We start from the raw sequence: 24848 nt of genomic DNA on the forward strand, positions 1-24848 counted from the left end.
TGCCGACGCGACTCCGTCGAGTCAAGTTCCGAACGTGTCGGCACGACTCCTTCGAGCCCGTCCCAACGTTGCCGACGCGACTCCGTCGAGTCAAGTGCCGAACGTGTCGGCACGACTCCTTCGAGCCCGTCCCAACGTTGCCGACGCGACTCCGTCGAGTCAAGTGCCGAACGTGTCGGCACGACTCCTTCGAGCCCGTCCCAACGTTGCCGAAGCGAGTCCGTCGAGTCAAGAGCCAAACGTTATCCATGCAACTCCGTCGAGTCAAGTGCCGAACGTGTCGGCACGACTCCTTCGAGCCCGTCCCAACGTTGCCGACGCGACTCCGTCGAGTCAAGTGCCGAACGTGTCGGCACGACTCCTTCGAGCCCGTCCCAACGTTGCCGACGCGACTCCGTCGAGTCAAGTGCCGAACGTGTCGGGACGACTCCTTCGAGCCCGTCCCAACGTTGCCGACGCGACTCCGTCGAGTCAAGTGCCGAACGTGTCGGCACGACTCCTTCGAGCCCGTCCCAACGTTGCCGACGCGACTCCGTCGAGTCAAGTGCCGAACGTGTCGGCACGACTCCTTCGAGCCCGTCCCAACGTTGCCGACGCGAGTCCGTCGAGTCAAGAGCCAAACGTTATCCATGCAACTCCGTCGAGTCAAGTGCCAAACGTGTCGGCACGACTCCGTCGAGCCCGTCCCAAGTTGCAGACGCGACTCCGTCGAATCAAGTGCCAAACATGCCGGCACGAATCCGTCGAGCCCATCCCAACGTATCATGGAATTTTGATTTCCTGAACAACTTTTACTAAAGTTACTGCAGTTAACAAGAAGCCTTTTGCTTCATTAACAGACAGTAAATCAGATGTGAGAAGTTTAAAATTAATAAATAAATCTTACAGTTAGTATAATGCAGGCAGTAATGCATGCAGGGCAAGAAAAATATTTATCTAATGTGGGGTAATGTGAAGTGATCGTAGATTCATTCATGCTCTTTTAATAATTACAGTTTTCTTTAATGGGATATGGACCAGCTAAAGTAGCCTTGGCCAACCCATTTCTACAATTCTAGTTTCACCACTGCATTACTGATGTTGTATTTCAGCATATTAAGTGTATAATAACTAAGTGTGTGCATATTAATTCATTATTGATGATAGCCTTCAGTTAATTCACTAAAATGATCCTTTATTCAGTTAGGCTATGTTTACTTTTACTGACACAGCCCAGTGTGCCCAGGACAGTAAAATAATTATTCCAATGTATTCCTAATGACCAACAGAAGTCTTCTGCATACTGACATGGTTTGAAATCTATAGTTATTTGATTCTTTGGTTTTCTGATGTATTAAAATTCATATATGTAGAGCAGAGAAATAAGATTTTTATGGACCTCGGTATTTATAAAATCCTGCATATGGCCCTGGACTCCTTCAACATATTAGTTCAATGCATTCTTTGGCACCTTTACTGAAGGCCATGCACGGACAGATTGAGGGACAGTGGCCCAAACCAAAAAGGCTAACGTGATGTAGAGGGGGGTGGTACTATTGATATGTTTTTAATAATACGTGTCTGTAATGTGTTATAGATGCATAGCATAAGTGATTATAATGTTATTAACCTCCTAATACCCAAGCTTTGGTTTGGATTATAGATTTCTTCCAGCTATTTGGGGTTAGGAAGAACAAATAAAAATAATATCCAAATATTTTTCTTTGAACATGAAGCAGTGTAATTGTTCACGTTTGTGTACAACAGGTTCCAGTTACACAGAATTAAGTATTATGGTGCAAACAACAAAAAATGTGATTTCCACGTATGTGGACACACCAGGTGTTGGGAGGTTAAGATAAATATACTTAATTACAAGAATTAAAGTTTGACAAACTGCTAAATATTCTATTATACGACTTACCAGCTGGCTTGATGGAGATTTGAATCCAGTTGCAATGTTGAATTGCCTTTAGCAGCCTTACCTTCCCATCCTTAACCCTCTGTCTTTGTCTACTTTTTTGTGAAGGCATTGTTGGTTTGTTTTTGTCTACAAAGTGTGCCAACAACAGACATTTTTTGTTACTTATATTAGATCCCTACTGAAAAATCCAGCTAAAATCAGCATAAGCTGGTCTCCCAGGCTGACAAAACCAGCTTAAACCAGCTACCAGTTTATGCTGGTCTTAGCTGGATTTGATCGGGTACATTAATTTGATTAGACAAGCGTTGTAATTCTAAGTGTGGATTTTTATTGTTATTTGATTACTAAGTTGTTTTCACTTTTAGAAGACCGAGAGCAAATCATTACAAACTAACAAATTACTAATTCAGTGGATCGACAACTGAAGTAATATAATGAACCTACCTGTTAATGAAAACGAACTTCGGGAACTGTCGCCTCCATAGATATGTATATAAAGGCTAGATGGCTCAAGGCGGAGTCAGCTGTGTCGTCACTTGGCGGCCATCTTAGGTCAGTGCTGCCATAGTGCTGCTCCCTGCTGCTGTGGACGGAAGGTGAGTGACATACGCCAACTAAAATGCTCGTAACTTGCTGAATTCTTGACGGATTTACAAACGGTTTGGTTTTTTACAAACGTTATTAACGTGGCTATAATTCTGGATGCTTTAACATGTTTCATGAATTTTTTATTTTTTTTTAGTATACGTATTCAGTGTCATAGGTACATCTTTGACGTTTATAACAAACCAATCCGTTTGAAAATCGGTAAAAAATTAAGCAAGTTATGGTCATTTAAAAGTACCTGCATCATTAAAACTCAATGCTACGAGTGAGCGAGCGCCCTGTCCTAAGATGGCCGCCAAAATGCGGACTTTCCACTCAATTGGCCATCAGCGCGGACGAGCCATCTAGCCTTTATATACATATCTATGGTCGCCTCCACTACAGATTGTGAGAAAGATGCTGCAGGAAAACACGAAGTGGATCATCGAAATCAGTGGACCTTTAGCGGAGCGGTTGAGCCACTTGCCTGTTTTTCTTCTTACCATAAAATAACCCAACAGAGTGTAAACATATCGGTTACCATAGTTACCTCAGTTCCCTGAGAGACCGGACGTTCTATGACGTTTTACATTCTATAATGAATTATGTCATCGTGTCACGTCGTAAGGGACGGGGATATCTCTTATATTTACAACTGTTTACTGTTTGATTTCAATTAATACACTATATATTTATCTGAGAATTCATCTCATGACCCTTCTCACTGATTTTATCTTCTCACTGATTTTATCTTTGTCAGCCGAACCCCATTGACCTAAATTATTTACTTGAAATCCCACTGAATATAAGAAAATATTTCAATAATTTAATAGCATTTTTATGTTAAACTTTATAAAGACATTTATTTTTTTGTCCGTTTTAAAGTTTTTATGAATTGCATTTTACATTGTTGATATTTTATAATGTTCTTAAATTATCATCGGGATAATTCTCCGGTAATTCATTGGTACATAAAACACATCTGTCCATTCCAGTTTTGTATATCTTGTAGTGTCTTGTAGTTACATGACATGCAGATTAAATTTTGATAAAATTAAGCAAAATAAAGCAGCATAAAATTAATATATGTTGTTATGTATTTTATGAAGAAAAACAGCTTGCTTAGATTGTAGTAGTATACAAATATCTATTTGAAAAAATATTTTTATTCAAAAGTTACAACAGAAAAATAAAAACTGACAAAAAAATCAAAAGTTTTGATAAAAATGTCAACAGCAATCACTAAAGGGATAGTTCACTCAAAAATAAACTCTGTCATCATTCACCGTTTAAAAACTGTATGAGTTTTTTTATTCTGTTAAACACAAAAGAAGATATTTAGATAAAGGATAAAAGGAACACAATCAACAGTATCCATTATAGTAGGATAAACAAATACTATAAAAGTCAATGGATCCCGTCAACTGTGTGCTCATCATCATTTATCAAAATGTCTTCTAAATGACAAAACATAAAAAGTGCAACAATAATTAATATTATAATTAATAAAACATTTTAAGTATCAACTTTGACAACATTTTCTCTTAAAAAAACTGTTATACAAAGCTCTTCTCTGTTTATTCACATCACATTCTTGCAGGTGATATACAGTCTTGTTCAAAATAATAGCAGTACAATGTGACTAACCACAATAATCAAGGTTTTTAGTATATTTTTTTATTGCTACGTGGCAAACAAGTTACCAGTAGGTTCAGTAGATTCTCAGAAAACAAACAAGACCCAGCATTCATGATATGCACGCTCTTAAGGCTGTGCAATTGGGCAAGTAGTTGAATTAGTTGAAAGGGGTGTGTTCAAAAAAATAGCAGTGTGGTATTCAATAACTGAGGTCATCAATTTTGTGAAGAAACAGGTGTGAATCAGGTGGCCCCTATTTAAGGATGAAGCCAACACTTGTTGAACATGCATTTGAAAGCTGAGGAAAATGGGTCGTTCAAGACATTGTTCAGAAGAACAGCGTACTTTGATTAAAAAGTTGATTGGAGAGGAGAAAACCTATAAAGAGGTGCAAAAAATGATAGGCTGTTCAGCTAAAATGATCTCCAATGCCTTAAAATGGAGAGCAAAACCAGAGAGACGTGGAAGAAAACGGAAGACAACCATCAAAATGGATAGAAGAATAACCAGAATGGCAAAGGCTCAGCCAATGATCACCTCCAGGATGATCAAAGACAGTCTGGAGTTACCTGTAAGTACTGTGACAGTTAGAAGACGTCTGTGTGAAGCTAATCTATTTTCAAGAATCCCCCGCAAAGTCCCTCTGTTAAAAAAAGGCATGTGCAGAAGAGGTTACAATTTGCCAAAGAACACATCAACTGGCCTAAAGAGAAATGGAGGAACATTTTGTGGACTGATGAGAGTAAAATTGTTCTTTTTGGGTCCAAGGGCCACAGGCAGTTTGTGAGACGACCCCCAAACTCTGAATTCAAGCCACAGTACACAGTGAAGACAGTGAAGCATGGAGCATGATATGGGCATGTTTCTCCTATGGTGTTGGGCCTATTTATCGCATACCAGGGATCATGGATCAGTTTGCATATGTTAAAATACTTGAAGAGGTCATGTTGCCCTATGCTGAAGAGGACATGCCCTTGAAATGGTTGTTTCAACAAGACAATGACCCAAAACACACTAGTAAACGGGCAAAGTCTTGGTTCCAAACCAACAAAATTAATGTTATGAAGTGGCCAGCCCAATCTCCAAACCTTAATCCAATTGAGAACTTGTGGGGTGATATCAAAAATGCTGTTTCTGAAGCAAAACCAAGAAATGTGAATGAATTGTTAAAGAATCATGGAGTGGAATAACAGCTGAGAGGTCCCACAAGCTGGTTGACTCCATGCCACACAGATGTCAAGCAGTTTTAAAAAACTGTGGTCATACAACTAAATATTAGTTTAGTGATTCACAGGATTGCTAAATCCCAGAAAAAAAAAATGTTTGTACAAAATAGTTTTGAGTTTGTACAGTCAAAGGTAGACACTGCTATTTTTTTGAACACACCCCTTTCAACTAATACCCCAATTGCACAGCCTTAAGAGCGTGCATATCATGAATGCTGGATCTTGTTTGTTTTCTGAGAATCTACTGAACCTACTGGTAACTTGTTTGCCACGTAGCAATAAAAAATACTAAAAACCTTGATTTTTCTGGTTAGTCACATTGTACTGCTATTATTTTGAACAAGACTGTACAACTTAAAATCACACAGTCTGTTAAAATAAGCTAATAGGATTTATATTTTTATATTTATATTTATAACCATCATTACTTTCATCTGCAATCACACAGGTAAAAAAAAAGAGCGAACATTAACCAAATACAGTATTATAATAAGCACAAGGACATTATGGATTAAATGTGAATCCATTAATTGGATTGGTGTTTTACATTGTAGCTTGTTATTGTGACACAATCATATTGTATTCTTAAAAACACACTGATTTACTTCATATTTGTATCTATTATATAAAAGTCCTGCTTATAAAAGCACCTTTAAGCAATGGACATCTGGTTTATTTTCTCCTGATAAGTACAACCTGACAAACAAAAAGCTATCAGTATAGTTGAGATAAGTGTCATGTCCATGAAGTTACCTTTCAAAGTGCTGATTATGAAGCTGGTCTCCTATGTGAAGTTCTGCACCATCTGAACAAATACAATATTTGTATTATATTCCTGGATAATTATATTTTCAGGCTCTCTATTTTAACAATCAGTAGCTGGATTGATTTTGGATTATGAAGGAAAAGTCTGCTGCTAACATGAAAACCTGTGTGCTTTTCAAAACCATGACTTACATTGACCCGTTATACAGTAGCCATAAATGTCAATTAAAACTTTAAAATAAAACGTTTTTCTAAGAAAAGCACCCAAAACTTCTAGCTAATCTATAGGACCAACTTCTGCCCTCTTACCGCATCCGAAAGCAAGACGTAAATCCCTGTCGGCCCTTGTCTGTATACATGATGAATCTGCTGTTAGGGCACATTTTATAGATTGGCTATCTTCTCAGCAAGCTCAAACACAGTAAGGTCCTCTAGGTAGAGGGCATGGTAGACTACAAACAAAAAATGAAAAGCCGAAGTATTAGGAATACGTCTGAATGGTTCCTGCATGTCACAGGTATCATAAACACTGTACTGTCTCTTACCTCCATCAGCCCCTCCTTTGGCATGTGATTGATATCTATTCTGCAGCTGACATACATAGACAGTGAGATGTGGTTGTACGCACCTGACAGACATTAAAGCGAAAAGATCAAACAGCATGATTATGAAGCATAAAATCTGGATCATGGTGACAGGTGAGAAGTGTTTATTTAAAGAGACATCTCGCCTCCCCTTGATTGTATTAAAAAGACGGATTCCATCAGCAGGCCCACAGATTTGAATGAAGTCGTCTCTGCTCATTTTTAGCAAATCAGAACCTGTCGTTCAAATTAACATTGTTATTTAAAGAATAATCGAGCACTAACATTTTAGGTAAAACATGGGTCCTATGGCTCTGTTCTGAAATTTAATGATCTGTCCATAAAGATAGCACTTTAAGACATCATAGTTGCACTCCTGACATAAAAATGTTTAGGTCATTGTAATCTAGTGTTGCTTTGTGGAGCAGGCTATCCCAGAATGCACTGTGGTGAGCTCACAGAAAAACATTACTGAGCTGGAAAATGTATACGTATATAAAAACAGTGCCTTGTGCACTTTAGCCTACATATAAAGTGGTAGTTGGATTATCAATCAAGCAATGTTGGTAAAGCACTGCAGCTTACTAGATTTCAGATGAGAGCCAATAATATAGTTCAGCTTACCTGAGAAACCAGAGAAAATCCTGCAGAAAGATGAGAACCTATTACGATGCAACCACTGCTGTGCGTCATGCGGAGGACGATGGCAACAGGTGCTACATGGCAAAAATAATAAAAATCCCTGTAATGAGCATAGCATCATCCATGTCCTCAAACACAAACCTATAAAATAAAAGAGGAAGGCATTACTGCTTTAACTAGATCTTAAAATACTTAGTAGCTGGACAGGAGTAGCTCCCCCTGCTGGTCTGGAGAGCGGTTTCTATGAATGCAATAAGATGGGAGAGCAGTGGGCTTTTTGAGTATTAATGCTTTTATCTTGTATGCAAGAAACGCAGAGTATAGCCAACGCCAGGACTCACCACTCTAGAAAGTATGAAGCAAGACTGCTGGGATAAACAGGAGATGGAGTGTTTCTTGTAGTGTTGACAGATGGGGCTTCAGGCCAAGGGAAGGATAATGATGAAGAGGCGGGACTTGAGCAGTTTGTGATGGCTGTAATTGTAGAGAATGGATCTTCTAGGAGTGGCAGCCCAAGAGATGCTGGAATTGTTATCGAGGCCTATCTTCAGTATCCCAGGCATCTTTTCAGGTGTTTCAGAAACTTTTCTTGGAGCTGGATTCTTAAAAGTTTATAAACTGATTACAGTACAGTAAGTCTAAACTGCTGTCTGATGTTCTGGGTGTGAATCAATGTAGCAGAACACAAACATGGAACCTTTCGTAGTCAGGAAATGTGGACGGTTTTCTTTAAAGACTGTAAAATACATTTTGACGTTTACACTGTAACAAATATCTGCCATTTTAAACTGCATTAAAACTGTTAAGTTTTGGGGTCCATTAAAATGAGAAAAAATCCTGGAATATTTTCCTCAAAAAACATTTCTTCCCAACTGAACAAAGAAAAACATCAACAGTTTGGATGACATGGTGGTGAGTAAATTATCTAGATTTTTTTAAGAAAATGGACTAATCCTTTTCAATGCTACAGAATACTATAGTATACATTAACAGTGTGTGGTAATTACTAGTGTACTAGTATTTTTCTCAAGAAAAATTACAAAAAATGCTTCAGCTGTCGTTTATTCTAGTTTTTGATTTTGCTCACCGACCTGCCACTAGATGGCGATAAGTGCTTCTGCTGCCTCCCTGTGTCCCTCTTGATCACTTCATAGAGCGAGACAATCCGGAAGAATAACATGTGAATGTTGGCAGAGAAATACTAATGGAGATTCCCGTTCTCCTTTACTGAAATTATTGTAAAAAAGCTTGAGTAGGAATCTGTGGGGGTAAAGGTATATTTATTCTAATGCAATACATACAATTATGAAATTGTATTTGTTGTTAGAAATGACGCAACATAGCGGTTTATCTTGAATTTGAAAATAGCAACATGTTACATTTATAGAATTACTTTCTGACCTATAACAACCAAATTAAAATTCAGAAAGTGAAATGAAAACTTGAAAAAATTATTTAAAGATTTTTGTAAAACGATTTTGTAAGATGTTATTGTTAAGTTGTTCTTTTCTAGTGGTATTAAAAATTATTTTTGTCTTAAATATATTACATGTTTTGATCAATAGGTTATCATGTCAGTATGGTTGGCACCATAAGTGGGGCAGGGTGTGGACTGCCTGTAGTTGTGCTTTGCCTGGCAGCCCTCCTCTGTGCCAACATACTGCTGTATTTCTATCTGGATGCCCTGTATCAGGACACTAATCCTCCATCAGCACATATGCGGTGTCCACCTCAACACTTTAAAATTGGAACTATGACCACGTGTACCCCTTGGCTGCAGTGTCCAGAAATTCGTGCTGAGGTCCGTAAAGTGAAGCTTATTGGACAGGGGGCTGTAAAGAGGGTGAGAAGTTGGATTTAGCTTAAATTATATTTTTTTAAATTGAAACTACTATCTTTAGAAACTTACAGATGCATGATTATGTATTCCAGGTCTATTTGTCAGAGTGGCGAGGACAGAAAGTTGCTCTTTCTGTTTTGTCATCACAGCAGTATAAAGATGATTTCTTCCATGGAGTGTCAATGCTGCGTTCCTTGCAGAGCAACCACGTTGTAATGCTTGTGGGGACATGTGAGGAAGACGATATGTTTGTTACAGAGTACCATCCTTTTGGCTCAGCACTGACGCTTGAAGACACACTTGCCGAAGACAGATATCATTGGCGAAACTCGTGGCATACTCGAATACAGCTGGCAATAGACTATGTCGCCGCCTTGGCGTACCTCCACGCCAGTCCGGTGGGCATCCGGGTGATGTGTGACTCCAATGACCTGCACAAAACTCTCAGCCAGTTCCTTCTCGCATCTGACATGCATCTGGTGGCCAACGACCTTGATGCACTTCCTGAAGTGAAGAGGGGACATCGAGGGGTAAAGTGTGGCCACCATGAGATAACTGGAGACTTTGTTGCCCCTGAGCAGTTATGGCCCCATGGTGAGCATGTTCCTTTTTCAGATGAGCTCATGCCTGACTACGACGAAAAGACGGACATCTGGAAGATTCCAGACGTGACACATTTTTTATTGGGGAATGTGCTAGGAAGTGATGTCATCCATTTCCATTTGTTTCATATTCACGCAGAGTGCAAGAAGAAGGATCCCCAGTTGCGGCCCACTGCACTTGAGGTCCTTACTGTGTATCGCTCTGTATATGACAGCATGGTAGAGAGTCAATCTCAGAGGGTTAGAGATATGTTGTAGTGAATCATCTTTTAAGATGAGGATTTGCATTTCACACTGACATTATGTGAATTGACCAAGAAGTATACAGTAGACAGCAAAATCTTTTAGAGATATAAATGACATTAAACAGAGGATAAGACGCAGTATTTCAGGGTTTCATGTCTGAATGTATTCTTAAGCTGACTTCTTAGTTTTATATAACTGGCCCTAGTGTTCTATTCAGTTAGTTGAGTTACTGATGCAATGCTTGTTATCTTCACCTTAATTTCAGAAATCTATTAATAAATTATACTTAACACTGTGCAATTGTTATTTCTCTCTCAGCTTTTGGACGTGTTTAATAAAATATTTATTTTCGAAAACACACTGTGATAGTGTTAGTGATTTAGTCACAAATAAACACTCTAAATAACATTTTATTAATATGAAAAAGATTTTTGAGTGCCATATTTGTATGTGATTGTTTGTTGATTGTTTTTATGTTTTTATATTATTGACTTTCAACCCACGTTAGGATAAAAAATACTTTTGTAACGTTTAAAATTGTAAATGTTCACGTGTGTTATATGACAAGCTAAATACTTTTTTTACTTTTATCAGAAATGTTTATATATATATATATATATATATATATATATTATATATATATATATATATATATATATATATATATATATATATATATAATTAATATACAATTTCTAGAACTTTATTCCATGCGATAGAAAAACGCATGATATTGTTATGCTGTAACGGAACCGGAAATACGTAGTATGCTGCGTACTTACACATCCGCGGCGCTGTTTTGTTTGTATTAATGAATGTTTAAGCGGTATTTGGAAACACTGCGAGACGGCCTGGCGTACAGGTCCAGTGCCTATCCCCCTACAGTAGGAGGGTGATTTTGGAAGGGTGAGAGACTTTCCCTGGCGTTCAAAACGGAGCCGCCAACAACGCTCGCGTAACAATGAGCTCGGGACAGCCGAGCGACAATGAAGGTCCCGAAGAGCCGCGCGCCGTCGGTGTCCGTGAGCTGGACGACGATCCGCTGCACGAGGAGGAGGAAGACACCGATGAGGACCGGGCTTTAACGAGACCCGCATCACCTCAAGCGGGCCGCAAGAGTGCCGGTGATTCGGGCAGCTCGAGGCTCGAGTTGGCCGGGACGGGAAGGGTCTCGAGCGACTCGCTGTTCTCTTGGATCTCTAGGAGGACTATACGCACGGGGCCGTATGTAGACCCAGCGCGCGATCATTTTCGTATCATGACACGGCTTTATTCGTCCATGAGTCCGGCCACGGATTCGGTCAATCTCAGTACACAGACGCACGGAGCTGTCTTTAACCTGGAGTACTCACCGGACGGGTAAGTCCAAACATGTACATTAGATTACATTTAATATGCATTAGACAGAAAAGAGACTTGCTTGGCTGAATAATCTTTATAAATGAGAGACACATTTGTGTTCTTAAAGGTTAACAATTTTATTTAAACTGTTTTCACTGTATTATAACATTCATGTCATTTGGTGACATTACAGTGACCAACCTTCGAGTGGATTTTAAAATTGTTTGTTTTAATGTAAATGTCTAATAATAAATGCCAATTCTGAATTTCAAGCTGTCAATCTGCTACCCTGCTGTGTCTCTTCTTTCCATGAGATTTTAAATGCATATTTATGCTCAATTTTGTTTAGGTTATTTGCAATAGTGTAATGACAGTAACACTGGGGTCAGCAATTATTTGTTCTGTAGTATACAAAATGTACATAGAAACACTAACTTAAATAATATTTGAATACCATATTAAAGGATAAGCTTATCTGCATAAGAAATTATGAGATAATTTTACTCACACTTAAGTTAAGATGACAGCAAATTATTTGTTTTTCATTTCAACAGAAGAAAGGAGAAAGTCATATATAAAAACAAATATTCTATAGAATTCAACACATTTGTTATACAGAGCAAATGCAAAATGTTAAGGTAAATAAAAATTTAAAGTTAGGAACAAGCCAAAATAAAAAAGTTTTTGGCAAATTTAGTCATTCAACACTTTGAAATAATTTTAAACAAGCTTAAATCTATGATATGTCATTTACAACTAGAATGACTGTCAAAGACATCTTTGAATTTTTTTGTGTCATCCTGTGCACCTGCAAGATGTGAGATATGAATATCTTTTATAGGTCGGTTTTGACGGTTGCATGTGAACAGACAGAGGTGCTGCTGTTTGACCCGGTTTCTTCCAGACATATCAAAACGCTGGTGGAGGCTCATGAGGACTGTGTCAACAACATAAGGTACATATCTGCACAGTGCACACATATCATTGGCTGTGTTTACATGCACAAATTTTGTCAATCTGACTGAATTTAATCTGATTGAAGGTTACGACAATACAGTTTACATGCACCCTAAACATTGCAATCTGAACATTATATGTACATGTACATTATATATAATCCGAAACAAACATCTGTGCAAGCGCACAGGTAGGGTTGCCAGATTCCCGTATCAAAACGACTATTCACAGCCAAAATGCCAATAACTACTGAATGAAATCTTTTCACCGTTAAACTGCAGAAAGAACAACAACTTGTGGAAACAGTTTGAACAGTAGCACAAATTTGAACTCGAAAAAAAGCAGAGGACTTTGCAACGCCACGCTGTGCACAGCATCTTTTGTCGAGTTCACATTTTATCTCTGAATAAATGTACAAAGTCAAAGCTGAGTTGGAGGAAATTATATTTATTTAGGGCTGTAGCGATAAATCGTATGTCCCATTAAAAATCGATTCTGAATCGCAAGGCTGCGATTCTATGTTTCATGCACAGCTTGTGCGTGTACTACGGCATATGGTTAGTAGGAAGTCCTTATCAATCTAAAATCATTATGAGTTGGAGAAGTTTAAATACCTGAAACAATCTGAAGAACAGCGATATAAATATTCCTGCAGACATTTCCTGGAATAGCTTTTGTAATGCTGCTACTTCTGTGGCACAAAGGTAGTTTCTGCACAAGAGCGCCTCCTGGCTTTGGGATGTGCCAGGATTTCACCGTAATTCATTCATTGAGAAAACGCACATTTGCACGATTAATCGTTACAGCCCTAATTTATATAGATAATGAAAACACTATTTTCTATTTGCCTATTTTATTGCTTTATGTAGCCTTATGTTATGAAAGTACACATATGACACTGTAGAGTACAGCGCGTGAGCCCATTACTTTGCTATTGCATGTTTCTGTGACTAGAATTATGTAATACGTAAATAAAAGGTAAATATAAGACATGAACTTGAGCACATTTGTTCTGTGCATGTCCACAAGGTATTTTTGCATTCGATTGAGAAAAAACTACGATTCACGTGACATTCAATTCCACATTACTGAATCTATTGAATTACATAAATACAGAAGCATATGGTGGGACTCTCGTGGGCCTCATAAATGGCGCACCTGACTATAAGACGCAGCAGCACCAGCCAAGTTATGAAAAACTTCATGTTAAACCCTTTCGTTTGCTTCTGTAGCCCCTTTGTTTCTCCATTTCTCTTACAAGCTGGTGATATCTGTGTGAGATTGACCTTGTACACTTTTTAGGTTTCTTGACAACCGGCTGTTCGCGACCTGCTCTGATGACACCACTATTGCACTGTGGGATTTGCGAAAACTCAACTCGAAGGTGTGCTCCCTTCATGGCCACGCCAGCTGGGTCAAGAACATAGAGTATGACACACACACACGCCTGCTCGTCACATCTGGATTTGATGGAAATGTCATTACCTGGGATACTAATAGGTATGTGTATTAGCATTTGGGGCTGGGTGTATATTTTTATGGCTGTCATCAGATTATGATTTGACTCTCCTATTCATCACAATCATTTAAGGTTCACAGAAGACGGCTGCCCCCACAAAAAGTTTTTCCACACACGCTATCTAATGCGGATGCGTCTGACTCCAGACTGCAGTAAGATGTTGATCTCCACCTCCTCTGGTTACCTGCTCATCTTACACGATCTTGACCTGACCCAGAGCCTTGAGGTCGGCAGCTACCGCATGTTACGGGCCCGCAGAGCTCCACTCGGTACAGGTACGCACGTGCCATACATCAACATGCATTATGACATATTTTTTAAATCAAACTAGAATTTGAAACTCACAAAAAATTATCAGTTTTCACAGACAGGGTCACAAATATTAAAATCACTTCTTCTTTCCTACAGAAGGTTCATCAGCAGGTTCCAGGTCAGGAGGTACTCGTCACACCACTGACGGCAAAGCTCATCCGCACAGAGAGGGTAAAGCTTTTCATTTTGGGGTGAACTATCCCTTTAAATAAAATTTGTGTTTTTATTCTTAAAACTAATTCTGTTTTCAATGTTCACATCTTGTCTTTGGCCAGGTTTATCACCGAGGAACAGTCTAGAGGTTTTAACCCCAGAGATCCCAGGTGAGAGGGACCGGGGGAACTGCATCACCTCCTTGCAACTCCATCCTAAGGGCTGGGCCACACTGTTACGTTGCTCCAGCAACATGGATGACCAGGAGGTTAGTGATTTAACCTAAACAAAGGTTGTAGTAGTATAGATTGTCTTTTTAGTAGGTAAGGGTTAGTATGAGCTTTTTTTAACAATCTTTGTCTTCTCCAGTGGACGTGTGTATACGAGTTTCAGGAGGGAGCGCCACCTCGACCCCCTGTGTCTCCTCGCTGCTCTCTGCGTCTCACGCACTACATTGAGGAGGCAAACGTTGGCCGCGGCTACATTAAGGAGCTGTGCTTCAGTCCCGACGGCAGACTCATTTGCTCGCCGTACGGTTACGGTGTACGTCTGCTGGCGTTCGACGAGAACTGCGCGGAGCTGGCAGATTGCATGCCCGTACGGACGGCTCTGCTGCGCGAGGTCCGCTCCATTTACTCTCATAGCGACGTGGTGCTCACCACAAAGTTTTCACCCACTCATTGTCAGCTGGCGTCGGGGTGTCTCAGTGGACGTGTAGCACTGTACCAACCACACTTTTAACCATGAACATTAACGAATTGACTAGAATTTGCATTCATTGTGGAACTATATCCTGGACTTTGTACCTGTTACAAATGGGAAAAGCATTTGACCGATCAGACAAATGTTGATGGTTGATAATGGGAGAAGGATGCTTAAGCCGAATTGTGTGATTTCTAGGGGGTCACAGCATTGTGGATACATGTGTCAATTTTAGATGTATTGTTCTTTACACTGTGTAAACACTATAAGTTAAAAACGTATGCAGTAAGGAAAGATGATGCATTAGTGGAGATGAATGTTAGATGATTGTGAAATATGTTTCTTGTTTGTTTGTTCATTCATGCAGTAACGGCTTAAGCCAATCATTTACATGCAAGTTTTACTTAACTGTAACCAGTTCAAACTGGTATTGTTGTAGGTGGGCAATTTTTGCATTTTGCCAAGTGTTTTAGTCTTTGCCATATCTTTTTTCCCAATCTTTTTCTTGTAAGTGTGTTGTTTTTCTTACTAACTCTTTGTGTTTTTTACTTTCGGTAGCCTGCTTGTTCTTAACACTAACTTAAGGCGTGTGTGCGTGTGCATGCGTGCGTGCGAACACAATTACTACTGACTGGTTGGTCTGAATGGTCATGAAATGTTCATCATTTTTTCCATATGCTTCTGGACTCTACAAGGACAATCAACAGTCACGGCTTAATCCCAGAAAGCTGTGATGCTCACGACACACTCCGCTCAAGATTACTTAACTCTGGACCTGAGAACAGTGGGATGTAGCAGTTTGATGCAGGTTAAACTGACAAATGAGTGTTTTATACCATGGGAGATCCTGAATTAAGCGTTTTCAGAATTAAGAAGAGGAAAAACTGGATGGTCAGCATTTTGGGGATTAATATAAGTGATTCCTTCTTCATGAGTTTATATTAGAGTGATCGCCCCCAAGAAATGTGATATTAGAATGCAGAGTGAATAACAGTGAATGTTAACTTTGCTCTCTTTAGCCATGATCATCATATGATTTGTGTTACCATTACTAAGGATGCAGTGGTACAGATATATTAAATAATAAAGAATGTTTTTCATGAGCTCTGTTTGACATTGGAAGAAAAATGCTGTAAACGAAGGAGTTGGGATCTGTTTAGGCGAAAGTTGGGGAAATGTATTAGTATACTTTTTGCTGCCAGAGCACAATGAATAAGCACTGGCGTCTGACTCGCTCCTGCAGATCAAATGTTCAAAACTTTGAGTCTTCCTTGTGTGCTTCAAAGAAGCTAATAAATGTGATCTTTTGTACACAAAATAGTGTAGAATCCTAAAGATTTGTTAATCAATTTTGATCAGAACTTATATATTTTATGGGGTGAAAACTAGAGTGGTATAAGTGACATTTCACCAACTTTACAGGATGGCCAGAACAAAAAAAAACATGATTTGACTTTGTACTAATTTCAATCTTTTAAAACTCCAAATTGATTATGGTTTCACTTTATATACTGTATATCCATTTGATCTAAAATGTCACTTATGCCCTTCTGGTTCTCACCCCTCTAAAAATGTTATGGAATGCAGTTAAAGAATTGTATCTATACATTTAAGAGGTACATACTGTAAAATCTTTTATTAGCTTTTTAGTAATATCAATATAGAGTAACGCAGTGATTATTTTTGTAGGCCAACCCTGGAAGTGTTAGCAGGACACTGGTTCCTTACTAATCAGCCCATTCATTTTCCACATAGAATTTTTACACATCAAAAGTGTTTTGACACCTACACGTTTTGTCCAATAGGTTAATCTTCACAGATGAATAAAAATTTGTTAAGTGTAAATGCGTTCACTAGAAACAACACTACAACGCTTGTATTTTCAAATGTTTTAGTAATTACTGAATTTATCATTAACTAAGATTAATAAATACTGTAGAATTACTGTACATTGTTAGTTTATGTTAGTAAGGGGACATGAAAATGACTTTTTACATGTTTTAGCGCTATAATTGGGTCCCCAGTGCTTCTATCAACCTAGAAAATGTGAAAAAAATCAATCCAGTACTTAGTTTTGATAAACCATTCTTCACAAGCATGTGAAAAAATAGCTCACAGAAATTTGGCTCCCCTTGTGATGTCAGAAGGGGATAATACCACCTCTTAATCTGCACTATCCAACCATGGCACTGTCATTTAGTACAGAGATCAGCTCATTTGCATTTTAAAAGACACAGCCAAAAATGGCACATTTTTGCTCACACCTACAAAGTGGCAATTTTACATATTATGATAAATTATCTATATGGTTTTTTAAGCTAAAACTAAATGTACTCTAGGGACACCAAAGATTTATTTGACATCTTAAAAAGGTCTTGTGAAATGTCTCCTTTAATGCATTAACTAATCGTTAACAAATACGACCTTATTGTAAAGTGTTACCAAAGTTGTGTTCATCTGTGAAGACTAACTTGTTAGACAAAACGTGTCAAGCTTTTGTTAAACACACACTCTAAAAATGGCTGGGTTATTTTTAAGCCGTGTTCGTTAAATATTGGACAAAACACACTGCTGGGTTAAAATTGACCAAATGCTGGGTTGTTTTAATCTTACTGCTGGGTTATTATAACACATTATTGCATAACAACAACTCAAGTTTGGGTAATTTGGGGTGATTTTTAACCCAGCATGTGTTCTGTCAATGTAATATTTGAATAAAGGAGAGGGAATTTTGTCGATAATCCAAAAATTTATGGAAAGAATAAATAGGCTTTACTTTGAGGAAACCAGTGTCTTGCTAACTTCTAGGTTAGCCTTCAAAAAGATGTCCCTGCGGCACTCTATCATCATGATCTGAGTGTAGAAAACCAGCTACAACCTCAGTTTATCTTCCTATAAGAGACATTCACAGAAATCTGTAGTAGTGGTAAAGAAACATTCACATGTGCTCATGTTAAACAAGAGAAACCTGTAGCTTTCAATCCTTAAAGGGATAGTTCACCCAAAAATGAAAATTCTGTCATCATTTACCCACTCTCATGTTGTTACAAACCTATATAAATTTCTTTGTTCTAATGAACAAAAGATGTTTTGAGAAATGTATGTTTGTAACCAAACCGTTCATGGACCCCATTTACTTCCATAGTATTATACTATGGAAGTGAATGGAGTCTGCGAACGGTTTGGTTACAAACATCTCAAAATATCTTCCTTTGTGTTCATCAGAACAAAGAAATTTTGCAGGGTTTGTAACAAAAAAAAAAACATTTTTAGGTGAACTATTCCTTTAATTGCACTTGACTAACTTGCATGTCATTGACTTCTACATTATTCTCATTACACAAAAAAAATTGTGATTTCTTACTATGATTGCACAGAAAGCTTTGCAGTGAGTTATGTAACAGTTCAATGTCTCTCAACCTGTGACAGACTGGGTCAATATCTTACAAGTTCATTTCGTTTTGACTTTGTTAAGACGCTGCTGCTGCTCTCGACGGCGGTTGAGAATCTTGGTGCTGACACGGAGTTTGCGCATTCGCAAGGCACGGATTCGTACCTGATCATCCCTGGGGATTTTACGTCCTTGTGCTAGGATCTGTTTGAGCCGATCCTGGGAAGTCTTAGTAAGGGTGAAGTCACAGATGGTCGGACGGGCCTCTGACCCGACGTTGCAGTGTCGGATCCGGGGAAAGTAGCCTTCTGCCCACACGATTATCTTATATTCACCTGGATTCAGCAAACGCCAGTAATCACCATCTGCAGCTATACACATGAATAAAAGGACAACATTATATTATAATGCTGACAAAATTATAATTTTTTACAAAGCATTCAAGTTATGCATTTTATCAGTTTGTGTGTTTCCTGGGAATTAAAGCCGTGACTTTTTGTTAACACAAAGCTCTACCAACTGAGCTACAAAAATTAATCAAATAAATATCAATATAATAAAAAGTGACAGCTGCTAAACTGTATTGACTTTTATTCGAACTATTAAAACTAGCAACTATGACATATTTAAGTAATTGGTTTAACAATTTGTTAATCACGCATTTGTTTTAATTGAACTTTTTCATCAATTGACAGCTCTAGTTTTAATGCAAATGATTTAGCAAAGTGACATCAAGTATACCAGATCTTATGTCATGGTCCACCCCTTCCACTTTAATGACAGCATTTGCAATTCCAGCTTTAGTGTCCTTGTCCCTGATGACGCCCTTTATACCTCTGTGCACCTGTGGAGAGAGCAGAGAAACATGGAAATGTGTTCAAGCGGTATGGGATCTATACAGAAGGACACAAAGAAAATAAACAGACCTTCTCCATGTACAGAAGGAGAGACTCTTTGTTGCTCTCCCATTCAACAGGAAGCTCACTGGCATGAGGAAACTTATCACAGGACAACTCCACAGTTATTTCAAAGCAGTTAGTGTGGAGGTAACTGAAGTCATTCATACCTAGAAAGTCAAACAAAGTGACAGTAAAACTTTTGTGAGGAAATGAAAAGACATAAATGCTCTTGAAAACTTTTATTTTTACAATATGGTCCCTAGAAGTACCCTTTAAAACAGTCCTAATACGTACCATTTAGGTATAGACATGTATACATTTGGTACCAATATGTGCCTTTGGGGTACTAATATACACTCTTTGGTACCAATATGTACAAGGTACTAATATAAACTCTTTAGGTGCTTTATAAATTGTGTAGGGACCTGTGTATAAAATACAGGCATGTTAGACATAATTGGTTTTCACTCTTCCATAAAAAAGCAGTGCCCAAAGTGGGTTTGAATGATGTTTTAATTTTTGGTTCAACTGTTTCTTTAACTCGTTCATGCAAATTACAGGCAAATGTCGAGTTTGGCCATTCGTTCTCTAAGGTGTACGTGTTTGCTGTTTACTCACTTCCTGGAACAGTGTGCCAATCAGCTCCATTGATGATGTTGTTGTGCTGCTGAAAGTCTTCCCAGTGACAGGTCCTCCGATTCGGGTTTGACATCACTAAATTGGTGGATGCATAGACGGCAGCCAGCCAACGAAAGAAATCGTTGTCTGCGGTGGGCGTGTCCTGGCGAGGGATCCAATCACGTGTGCAGTCAAAAGGGTATGTGACCACCAGCTCTCCTCCATGCAGATTGGCGCTCAGAACAAATGGTATGTCTTGCATCCAGCTAATAACAGCACGGGTCTCTGGGGCAACCTAGACATACATATAACCAAATATATAGATAAAACAACTGATATGTGACCAAGTCTGTGAAAACCAAGCTAAAATCTTTTTTTGTGATTTACTGTTTTGTACATAAAATCATCCTTTATAATGTAAAGAACAGTCTGTGAAAAAATAACCTTTGATATCTTTAATACTTACTGAGTAAGGTCATGTCAAAGATTATTAAAGAGACACTCCACTTTTTTTTAAAAAATTTGCTAATTTTCCAGCTCCCCTAGAGTTAAACATTTGATTTTTATCGTTTTGGAATCCATTCAGCTGATCTCCCGGTCTGGCAACACCACTTTTAGCATAGCTTAGCATAATCCATTGAATCTGATTAGACCATTAGCATCACGCTAAAAAATAACCAAAAAGTTTGGATATTTTTCCTATTTAAATCTGGACTCTTCTGTAGTTACATTATGCACTTAGACCGATGGAAATTAAAAATTGCGCTTTTCTAGACAGATATGCTCTCATTCTGGAGTAATAATAAAGGACTTTGCTACTGTAACATGGCTGCAGGAGGTGTAATGATATTACACACTGCCCGAAAATAGTCCTTTTGGTTACTTTCAAACTCTTTGGTTATTTTTTGCGTGATGCTAATGGTCTAATAGGATTCAATGGATTGTGCTAAGCTATGCTACCGCCAGACCCGGAGATCAGCTAAATGGATTCCAAAGCGGTAAAAATCTAATGTTTAACTCTAGGGGAGCTGAAAAATGAGCATATTTTCAAAAAATAACTTTTCAAAAAAGTGGAGTGTCCCTTTAAAGTAAAATCAGTGATTGAAATTAATATGATCAAATTAGACTTTATGAGATTTTACGACAGGTCACATTTTATAGATAGAAAAGAAAAGACAATTCTGATTGTATGGCTACCACTATAATATACATTTCTGGTCATTTTTCCAAAGCTATATTCTTCACAAAGCTGTATTCTTTAGCACCTAGTTAAACACTTCTATTTTTTGGGGGTGGGGGGCTTTTGGGTTCATTTTGAGGACAGTTAGGAAAGACCGGAAGTGATAAGAAAGGAGAGAGAGAGGCTCGGGACTTGAACTCGATTAACCCGAAATGCTGGATGTCAGGGCGCTGACCACATGGCGACATATTGTAATATGGTGTGGTAAAGACTACTGATGGCATCATATTTGTAATTTTGTGTCACTGCACTCAGCTGCATCCCACCTATTAACTAATATCTCACATATAAGGTAAAATAACACATGTTGGCTATGGTTCACCTTTGCCGTAGTATCAAAATCTGTTGTGTTTTTTAGGTCTGAATTAATTTTTTAAGCACAAAAAACATTACTTTCTTACAAGTCTGTGCAAATTCAACTTTTATCTGATGTAGACCTTTAATACTGATTTAGATCTCTTATGCCTCCCTCACAAATGCAAAAGTGAAACTCCATCTCTGATGATCTTAATATTCATAGGTCGTTTGTTCTTTTAAATATATCTCCATATTTGAGCTTGCAGTGGAAGTCATCCTTCAATATTATGGATGAAGTGAAATTTGGTTGTGTGTAACTAATACATGTACTGTTCTTTCACTACCGTGTGTTTTATTTTCTTTTGGAGGCCCCAGCGCAGGGAGCCGCATGCAGCTGAGAGGAAGTTCATGCATTCCTAACAGATCGGATTAACCCTGATTTCCCTGTGTGCAGTCTGTCCTCATCAGCAACTGATCGGAGTGGCAAAAACTAAAGCGTTTATTAAAAAATATGAATGAAATTGACCCTCAAGCTCCAATCTCCAAAAAGTGTTATTTCATTGCCAGCCCTTTCTAAAATATTTTTTTTTTATCAACCAATACAGTTTTGTAGCTCAGCTGCTAAAAAATGCCACTAGTTACCAAATGCACAAATGTAAACACACACTGACTAAATCTACAAACAAATCTACCCAACAGCCTTTTATAAGTAAACATATCATCATGAGAGAGTAAGCAGTGGTGTTTGATATTCTTACTAATGCAGCGGTTGAGGTGTAGTACTCCGGCATGGGTATGTAATGGTTGCTCACTCTCTTCTTGTCCGTGGCCATCTCCTGAGCATCCCACATGATGTTGTTTAGATCAGGAAAGTTATGGTTCATGTCGATATACTCAAAGCTGAAGCGTCCAAGAGCCCAACCAGAGAGTTCTGAGCCCTGGTGATATAGACAGATATCTTTTAGCACATTAAGCATTTCCCCCCTTTTCTTAAAGTTCCCATTACAGCTCTAGATCCTTTCGCTGTCGTTCTCCATACCTTCTCATACGCTTTTTCATATCCATCCGGGTTCATAGATGGCAGCAGGTGGATGCGCGTGTCTTTCACCAACTGTATGACACGCTGATTGCCTTTCTTATACTCATGGCAGATATACTGCATGAGGTTTAACAGGAGCTCACGGCCCAGTACTTCATTTCCATGCATCCCGGCGACATAGCGGAACTCCGGTTCACCTATACATCAGACAGCATAAAGACAGTGTACAATAGGGAATACTTTTCCGTTTTCATCTCATACAGAGACAACGAATAAAGCCTAATCCTGACAAAAGTAGCTTTGAAAAATCTGGAACAACATCTGATCAAAACTGGAATGCTTGTTTTGGCAAAGCAAATGATGAAAAGCAGATGTGTTTTAACAACATGTTGCGTAAAATATGACAAATAAGAAAAAACGGGCCTAAACGCAGAGAAAACATCTAGCAGTATCTGTGTTAAAGGAGAGATATTCGAGATGTCGGAAAACTTTATTTGTAATCGTCTTGAACACCGCAGCATGGTATGTGTGCGGTCTATTAGAAAAAAGACATTAGCCACAGGCTCCTTAAAAAGACTCTAACTGGAAAGTAAATGCTTACCAAGTTCATGTTTTCCTGGGTTATCAGATATTTCCATAACATACAGCTTCAGTCCAGTGTAACTCCTTCCAATAGTGTAGATCCGTGTGATATCTGGACACTCGTCATTTACAGACTTCAATAGCTGGAGAAAGAGTTATCCATGTTAGTTCACTATTAAGCATTAGATCACAAATCTGACTTTTTCCATGTTTAAGTGCTATAATTCAACCTAGAAAATGTCTAAAAGATCAACCCAGTAACTTCGTTTTGGTAAACCATTCTCTGCAAGCATGTAAAAAATAGGTTATTGAAATTTGGCTCCCCTTGTGATGTCAGAGGGGGATATACTGCCCCTTAATCTGCACTATTCAACCACAGCACGGCAGAGATCAGCACATTTGCATTTTAAAGGACACACCCAAAATGGCACATTTTTGCTCACACCTACAACGTGCCAATTTTAACATGTTATAATAAATTATCTATATGGTATTTTGAGCTAAAACTTCAAATACACACTCTGGGGACACAAAAGATTTGTTTTACATCATTAAAAAAGTCTTGTGAAATGACCCCTTTTAGTGAACGTTTGGTAAGATTGTTGTGAAGATGAAATTCTAACCTTCCTCATCTCGTTGTAATTGTGGTGTCTGAAGTCTAAATCGTCCGAGGATCCGGAAAATTGTGGGTAGTCGGGATCTACATACACAGACAGGTTTTGTCAAATTGCGCATAGTAACTATTCACTAATATATTGTATATAAACTGCACTTACTTTAACACAAAAATTACAAATAATCTGTCATTATTTTCTCAAGCAGATTGTATTTGTTTCATCCTACTATGGATCTCAACTGTGTGCTTACCAAGTCAATATAACCGATACCGTTAACTGTGTGCTACCGTCATTTATCAGAATCTCTTATTTTGTGTTTAACAAAGTAAAGAAACTCAAATAGGTTTTAGAAAAACATGAGAACAAAATTATACTTTTTGGGTGCACTACGCATTTTAAGTCTTTAAAAGTTTCATATGAAAACAACTTAAATTGACTCATTATTTACTAATTATAAAAAACTGGTGATCATTGTAGCAATCTAGTTTTCATACACCATGCAAAACTTGACCTAAATATTTTAAAGTTCAGTAATGCAATGTTAAACCTGGCACTGGGCAACCCAGCACTTCAGCCCGGAGGCAAATTGTGCCGTTGCTGAACCACGTCTGTGGGTTAATGCGGATATACTGAGCCACTGTGGGCTCAAGGAACAAAGCCAGAACCGGAGTCTCCTGATCTCCATTCCCAACAAACACCTAATGCAAAAAGATACAAACATCAGAAGAAATACAAACATCAGGAAAGTACCTTTAGACTTGATTCATTTTTGCAGAGCTGACAAATGTAGGTTAGCAAGCACCATAAACTTACTGCCTCCTCTGATCCGTTCATGCAGGGCTGCCAAACCAATGAGTCATTACTGAACTGCACCTTATAAGTGCGGACCCAGTCCAATCTACACACACACACAAACACATATCAGTATGCAAACACTATCCATTGAGCAGTTTGAAGGTAATTATTTACAGTAAATTAATAATGATGTTTATCAATGTGTAAAACACCTCCAGATGGAGTTTCTGCCCTGTAGGATGACCCCAGTAAACAGAGTTGGTCTGAGAGCATCCACTTGCAACCACTGTTCTTGATCCTCCATCTCGGCACACCACGCACCATCATATTCATCATCATCTTCTATACCAGACTA

The 24848-nt window shown here is 38.4% G+C and overlaps 3 protein-coding genes and 1 long non-coding RNA gene across 6 annotated transcripts in view; 2 read left to right on the forward strand and 2 right to left on the reverse strand.

Annotated features, from left to right (window-relative positions):
* Positions 1-5754: 5754 nt before the first annotated feature.
* LOC135787273 (uncharacterized) lies at positions 5755-8298 on the reverse strand. Of its 2 annotated transcripts, XR_010547048.2 has the most exons (4): positions 7326-8298; positions 6663-6938; positions 6427-6569; positions 5755-6157 (listed from the first exon to the last, which is right to left on the reverse strand). It is a non-coding gene; the product is annotated as an uncharacterized lncRNA (long non-coding RNA). The 2 variants fall into 2 exon arrangements; XR_012335560.1 differs by having other exon boundaries at positions 6663-8099.
* A 194-nt stretch (positions 8299-8492) lies between these two features.
* On the forward strand, positions 8493-10326 carry pomk (protein O-mannose kinase). 2 transcript variants are annotated; one of them, XM_065297132.2, is made up of 3 exons: positions 8493-8617; positions 8909-9186; positions 9276-10326. In XM_065297132.2, exons 2-3 carry the CDS (start codon positions 8923-8925, stop codon positions 10041-10043), a joined length of 1032 nt encoding a protein of 343 aa, XP_065153204.1. In that variant the 5' UTR covers positions 8493-8617; positions 8909-8922; the 3' UTR covers positions 10044-10326. The 2 variants fall into 2 exon arrangements, with proteins under 2 accessions (XP_065153204.1, XP_065153205.1); XM_065297133.2 differs by having other exon boundaries at positions 8500-8611.
* Positions 10327-10789: 463 nt separating this feature from the next.
* wdr32 (WD repeat domain 32) lies at positions 10790-17426 on the forward strand. The gene is made up of 7 exons (XM_065297135.2): positions 10790-11390; positions 12214-12327; positions 13632-13829; positions 13921-14123; positions 14257-14331; positions 14436-14581; positions 14683-17426. The coding sequence occupies exons 1-7, from the start codon at positions 10993-10995 to the stop codon at positions 15052-15054; spliced, it is 1506 nt and encodes a 501-aa protein (XP_065153207.1). The 5' UTR covers positions 10790-10992; the 3' UTR covers positions 15055-17426.
* cpxm1a (carboxypeptidase X (M14 family), member 1a) overlaps positions 16637-24848 on the reverse strand; it is a 9545-nt gene continuing 1333 nt past the window's right edge. The window contains exons 3-13 of the mRNA XM_065297134.2: positions 24706-24845; positions 24512-24596; positions 24246-24396; positions 23705-23781; positions 23101-23224; positions 22500-22696; positions 22219-22398; positions 19924-20218; positions 19333-19472; positions 19148-19250; positions 16637-18777 (exon numbers count right to left, since the gene is read on the reverse strand). Coding sequence (XP_065153206.1) covers positions 18467-18777; positions 19148-19250; positions 19333-19472; positions 19924-20218; positions 22219-22398; positions 22500-22696; positions 23101-23224; positions 23705-23781; positions 24246-24396; positions 24512-24596; positions 24706-24845 — 1803 coding nt within the window. The 3' untranslated portion in view covers positions 16637-18466. The remainder of the gene's footprint in view (positions 18778-19147; positions 19251-19332; positions 19473-19923; positions 20219-22218; positions 22399-22499; positions 22697-23100; positions 23225-23704; positions 23782-24245; positions 24397-24511; positions 24597-24705; positions 24846-24848) is intronic.

The sequence above is a fragment of the Paramisgurnus dabryanus genome, chromosome 20, assembly GCF_030506205.2.
Source record: "Paramisgurnus dabryanus chromosome 20, PD_genome_1.1, whole genome shotgun sequence".
In the NCBI taxonomy this organism is placed as follows: Eukaryota; Metazoa; Chordata; class Actinopteri; order Cypriniformes; family Cobitidae; genus Paramisgurnus; species Paramisgurnus dabryanus.

What these genes read in the sequence shown, in the direction of transcription:
- wdr32 (XM_065297135.2), top strand. Translation starts at nt 10,993, where the DNA reads ATGAGCTCGGGACAGCCGAGCGACAATGAAGGTCCCGAAGAGCCGCGC. An exon ending in GACTGTGTCAACAACATAAG is followed by an intron (nt 12,328 to 13,631) that starts GTACATATCTGC and finishes TACACTTTTTAG; the next exon opens with GTTTCTTGACAACCGGCTGT. An exon ending in AGCTCATCCGCACAGAGAGG is followed by an intron (nt 14,332 to 14,435) that starts GTAAAGCTTTTC and finishes GTCTTTGGCCAG; the next exon opens with GTTTATCACCGAGGAACAGT.
- pomk (XM_065297132.2), top strand. Translation starts at nt 8,923, where the DNA reads ATGGTTGGCACCATAAGTGGGGCAGGGTGTGGACTGCCTGTAGTTGTG. An exon ending in GACAGGGGGCTGTAAAGAGG is followed by an intron (nt 9,187 to 9,275) that starts GTGAGAAGTTGG and finishes TATGTATTCCAG; the next exon opens with GTCTATTTGTCAGAGTGGCG.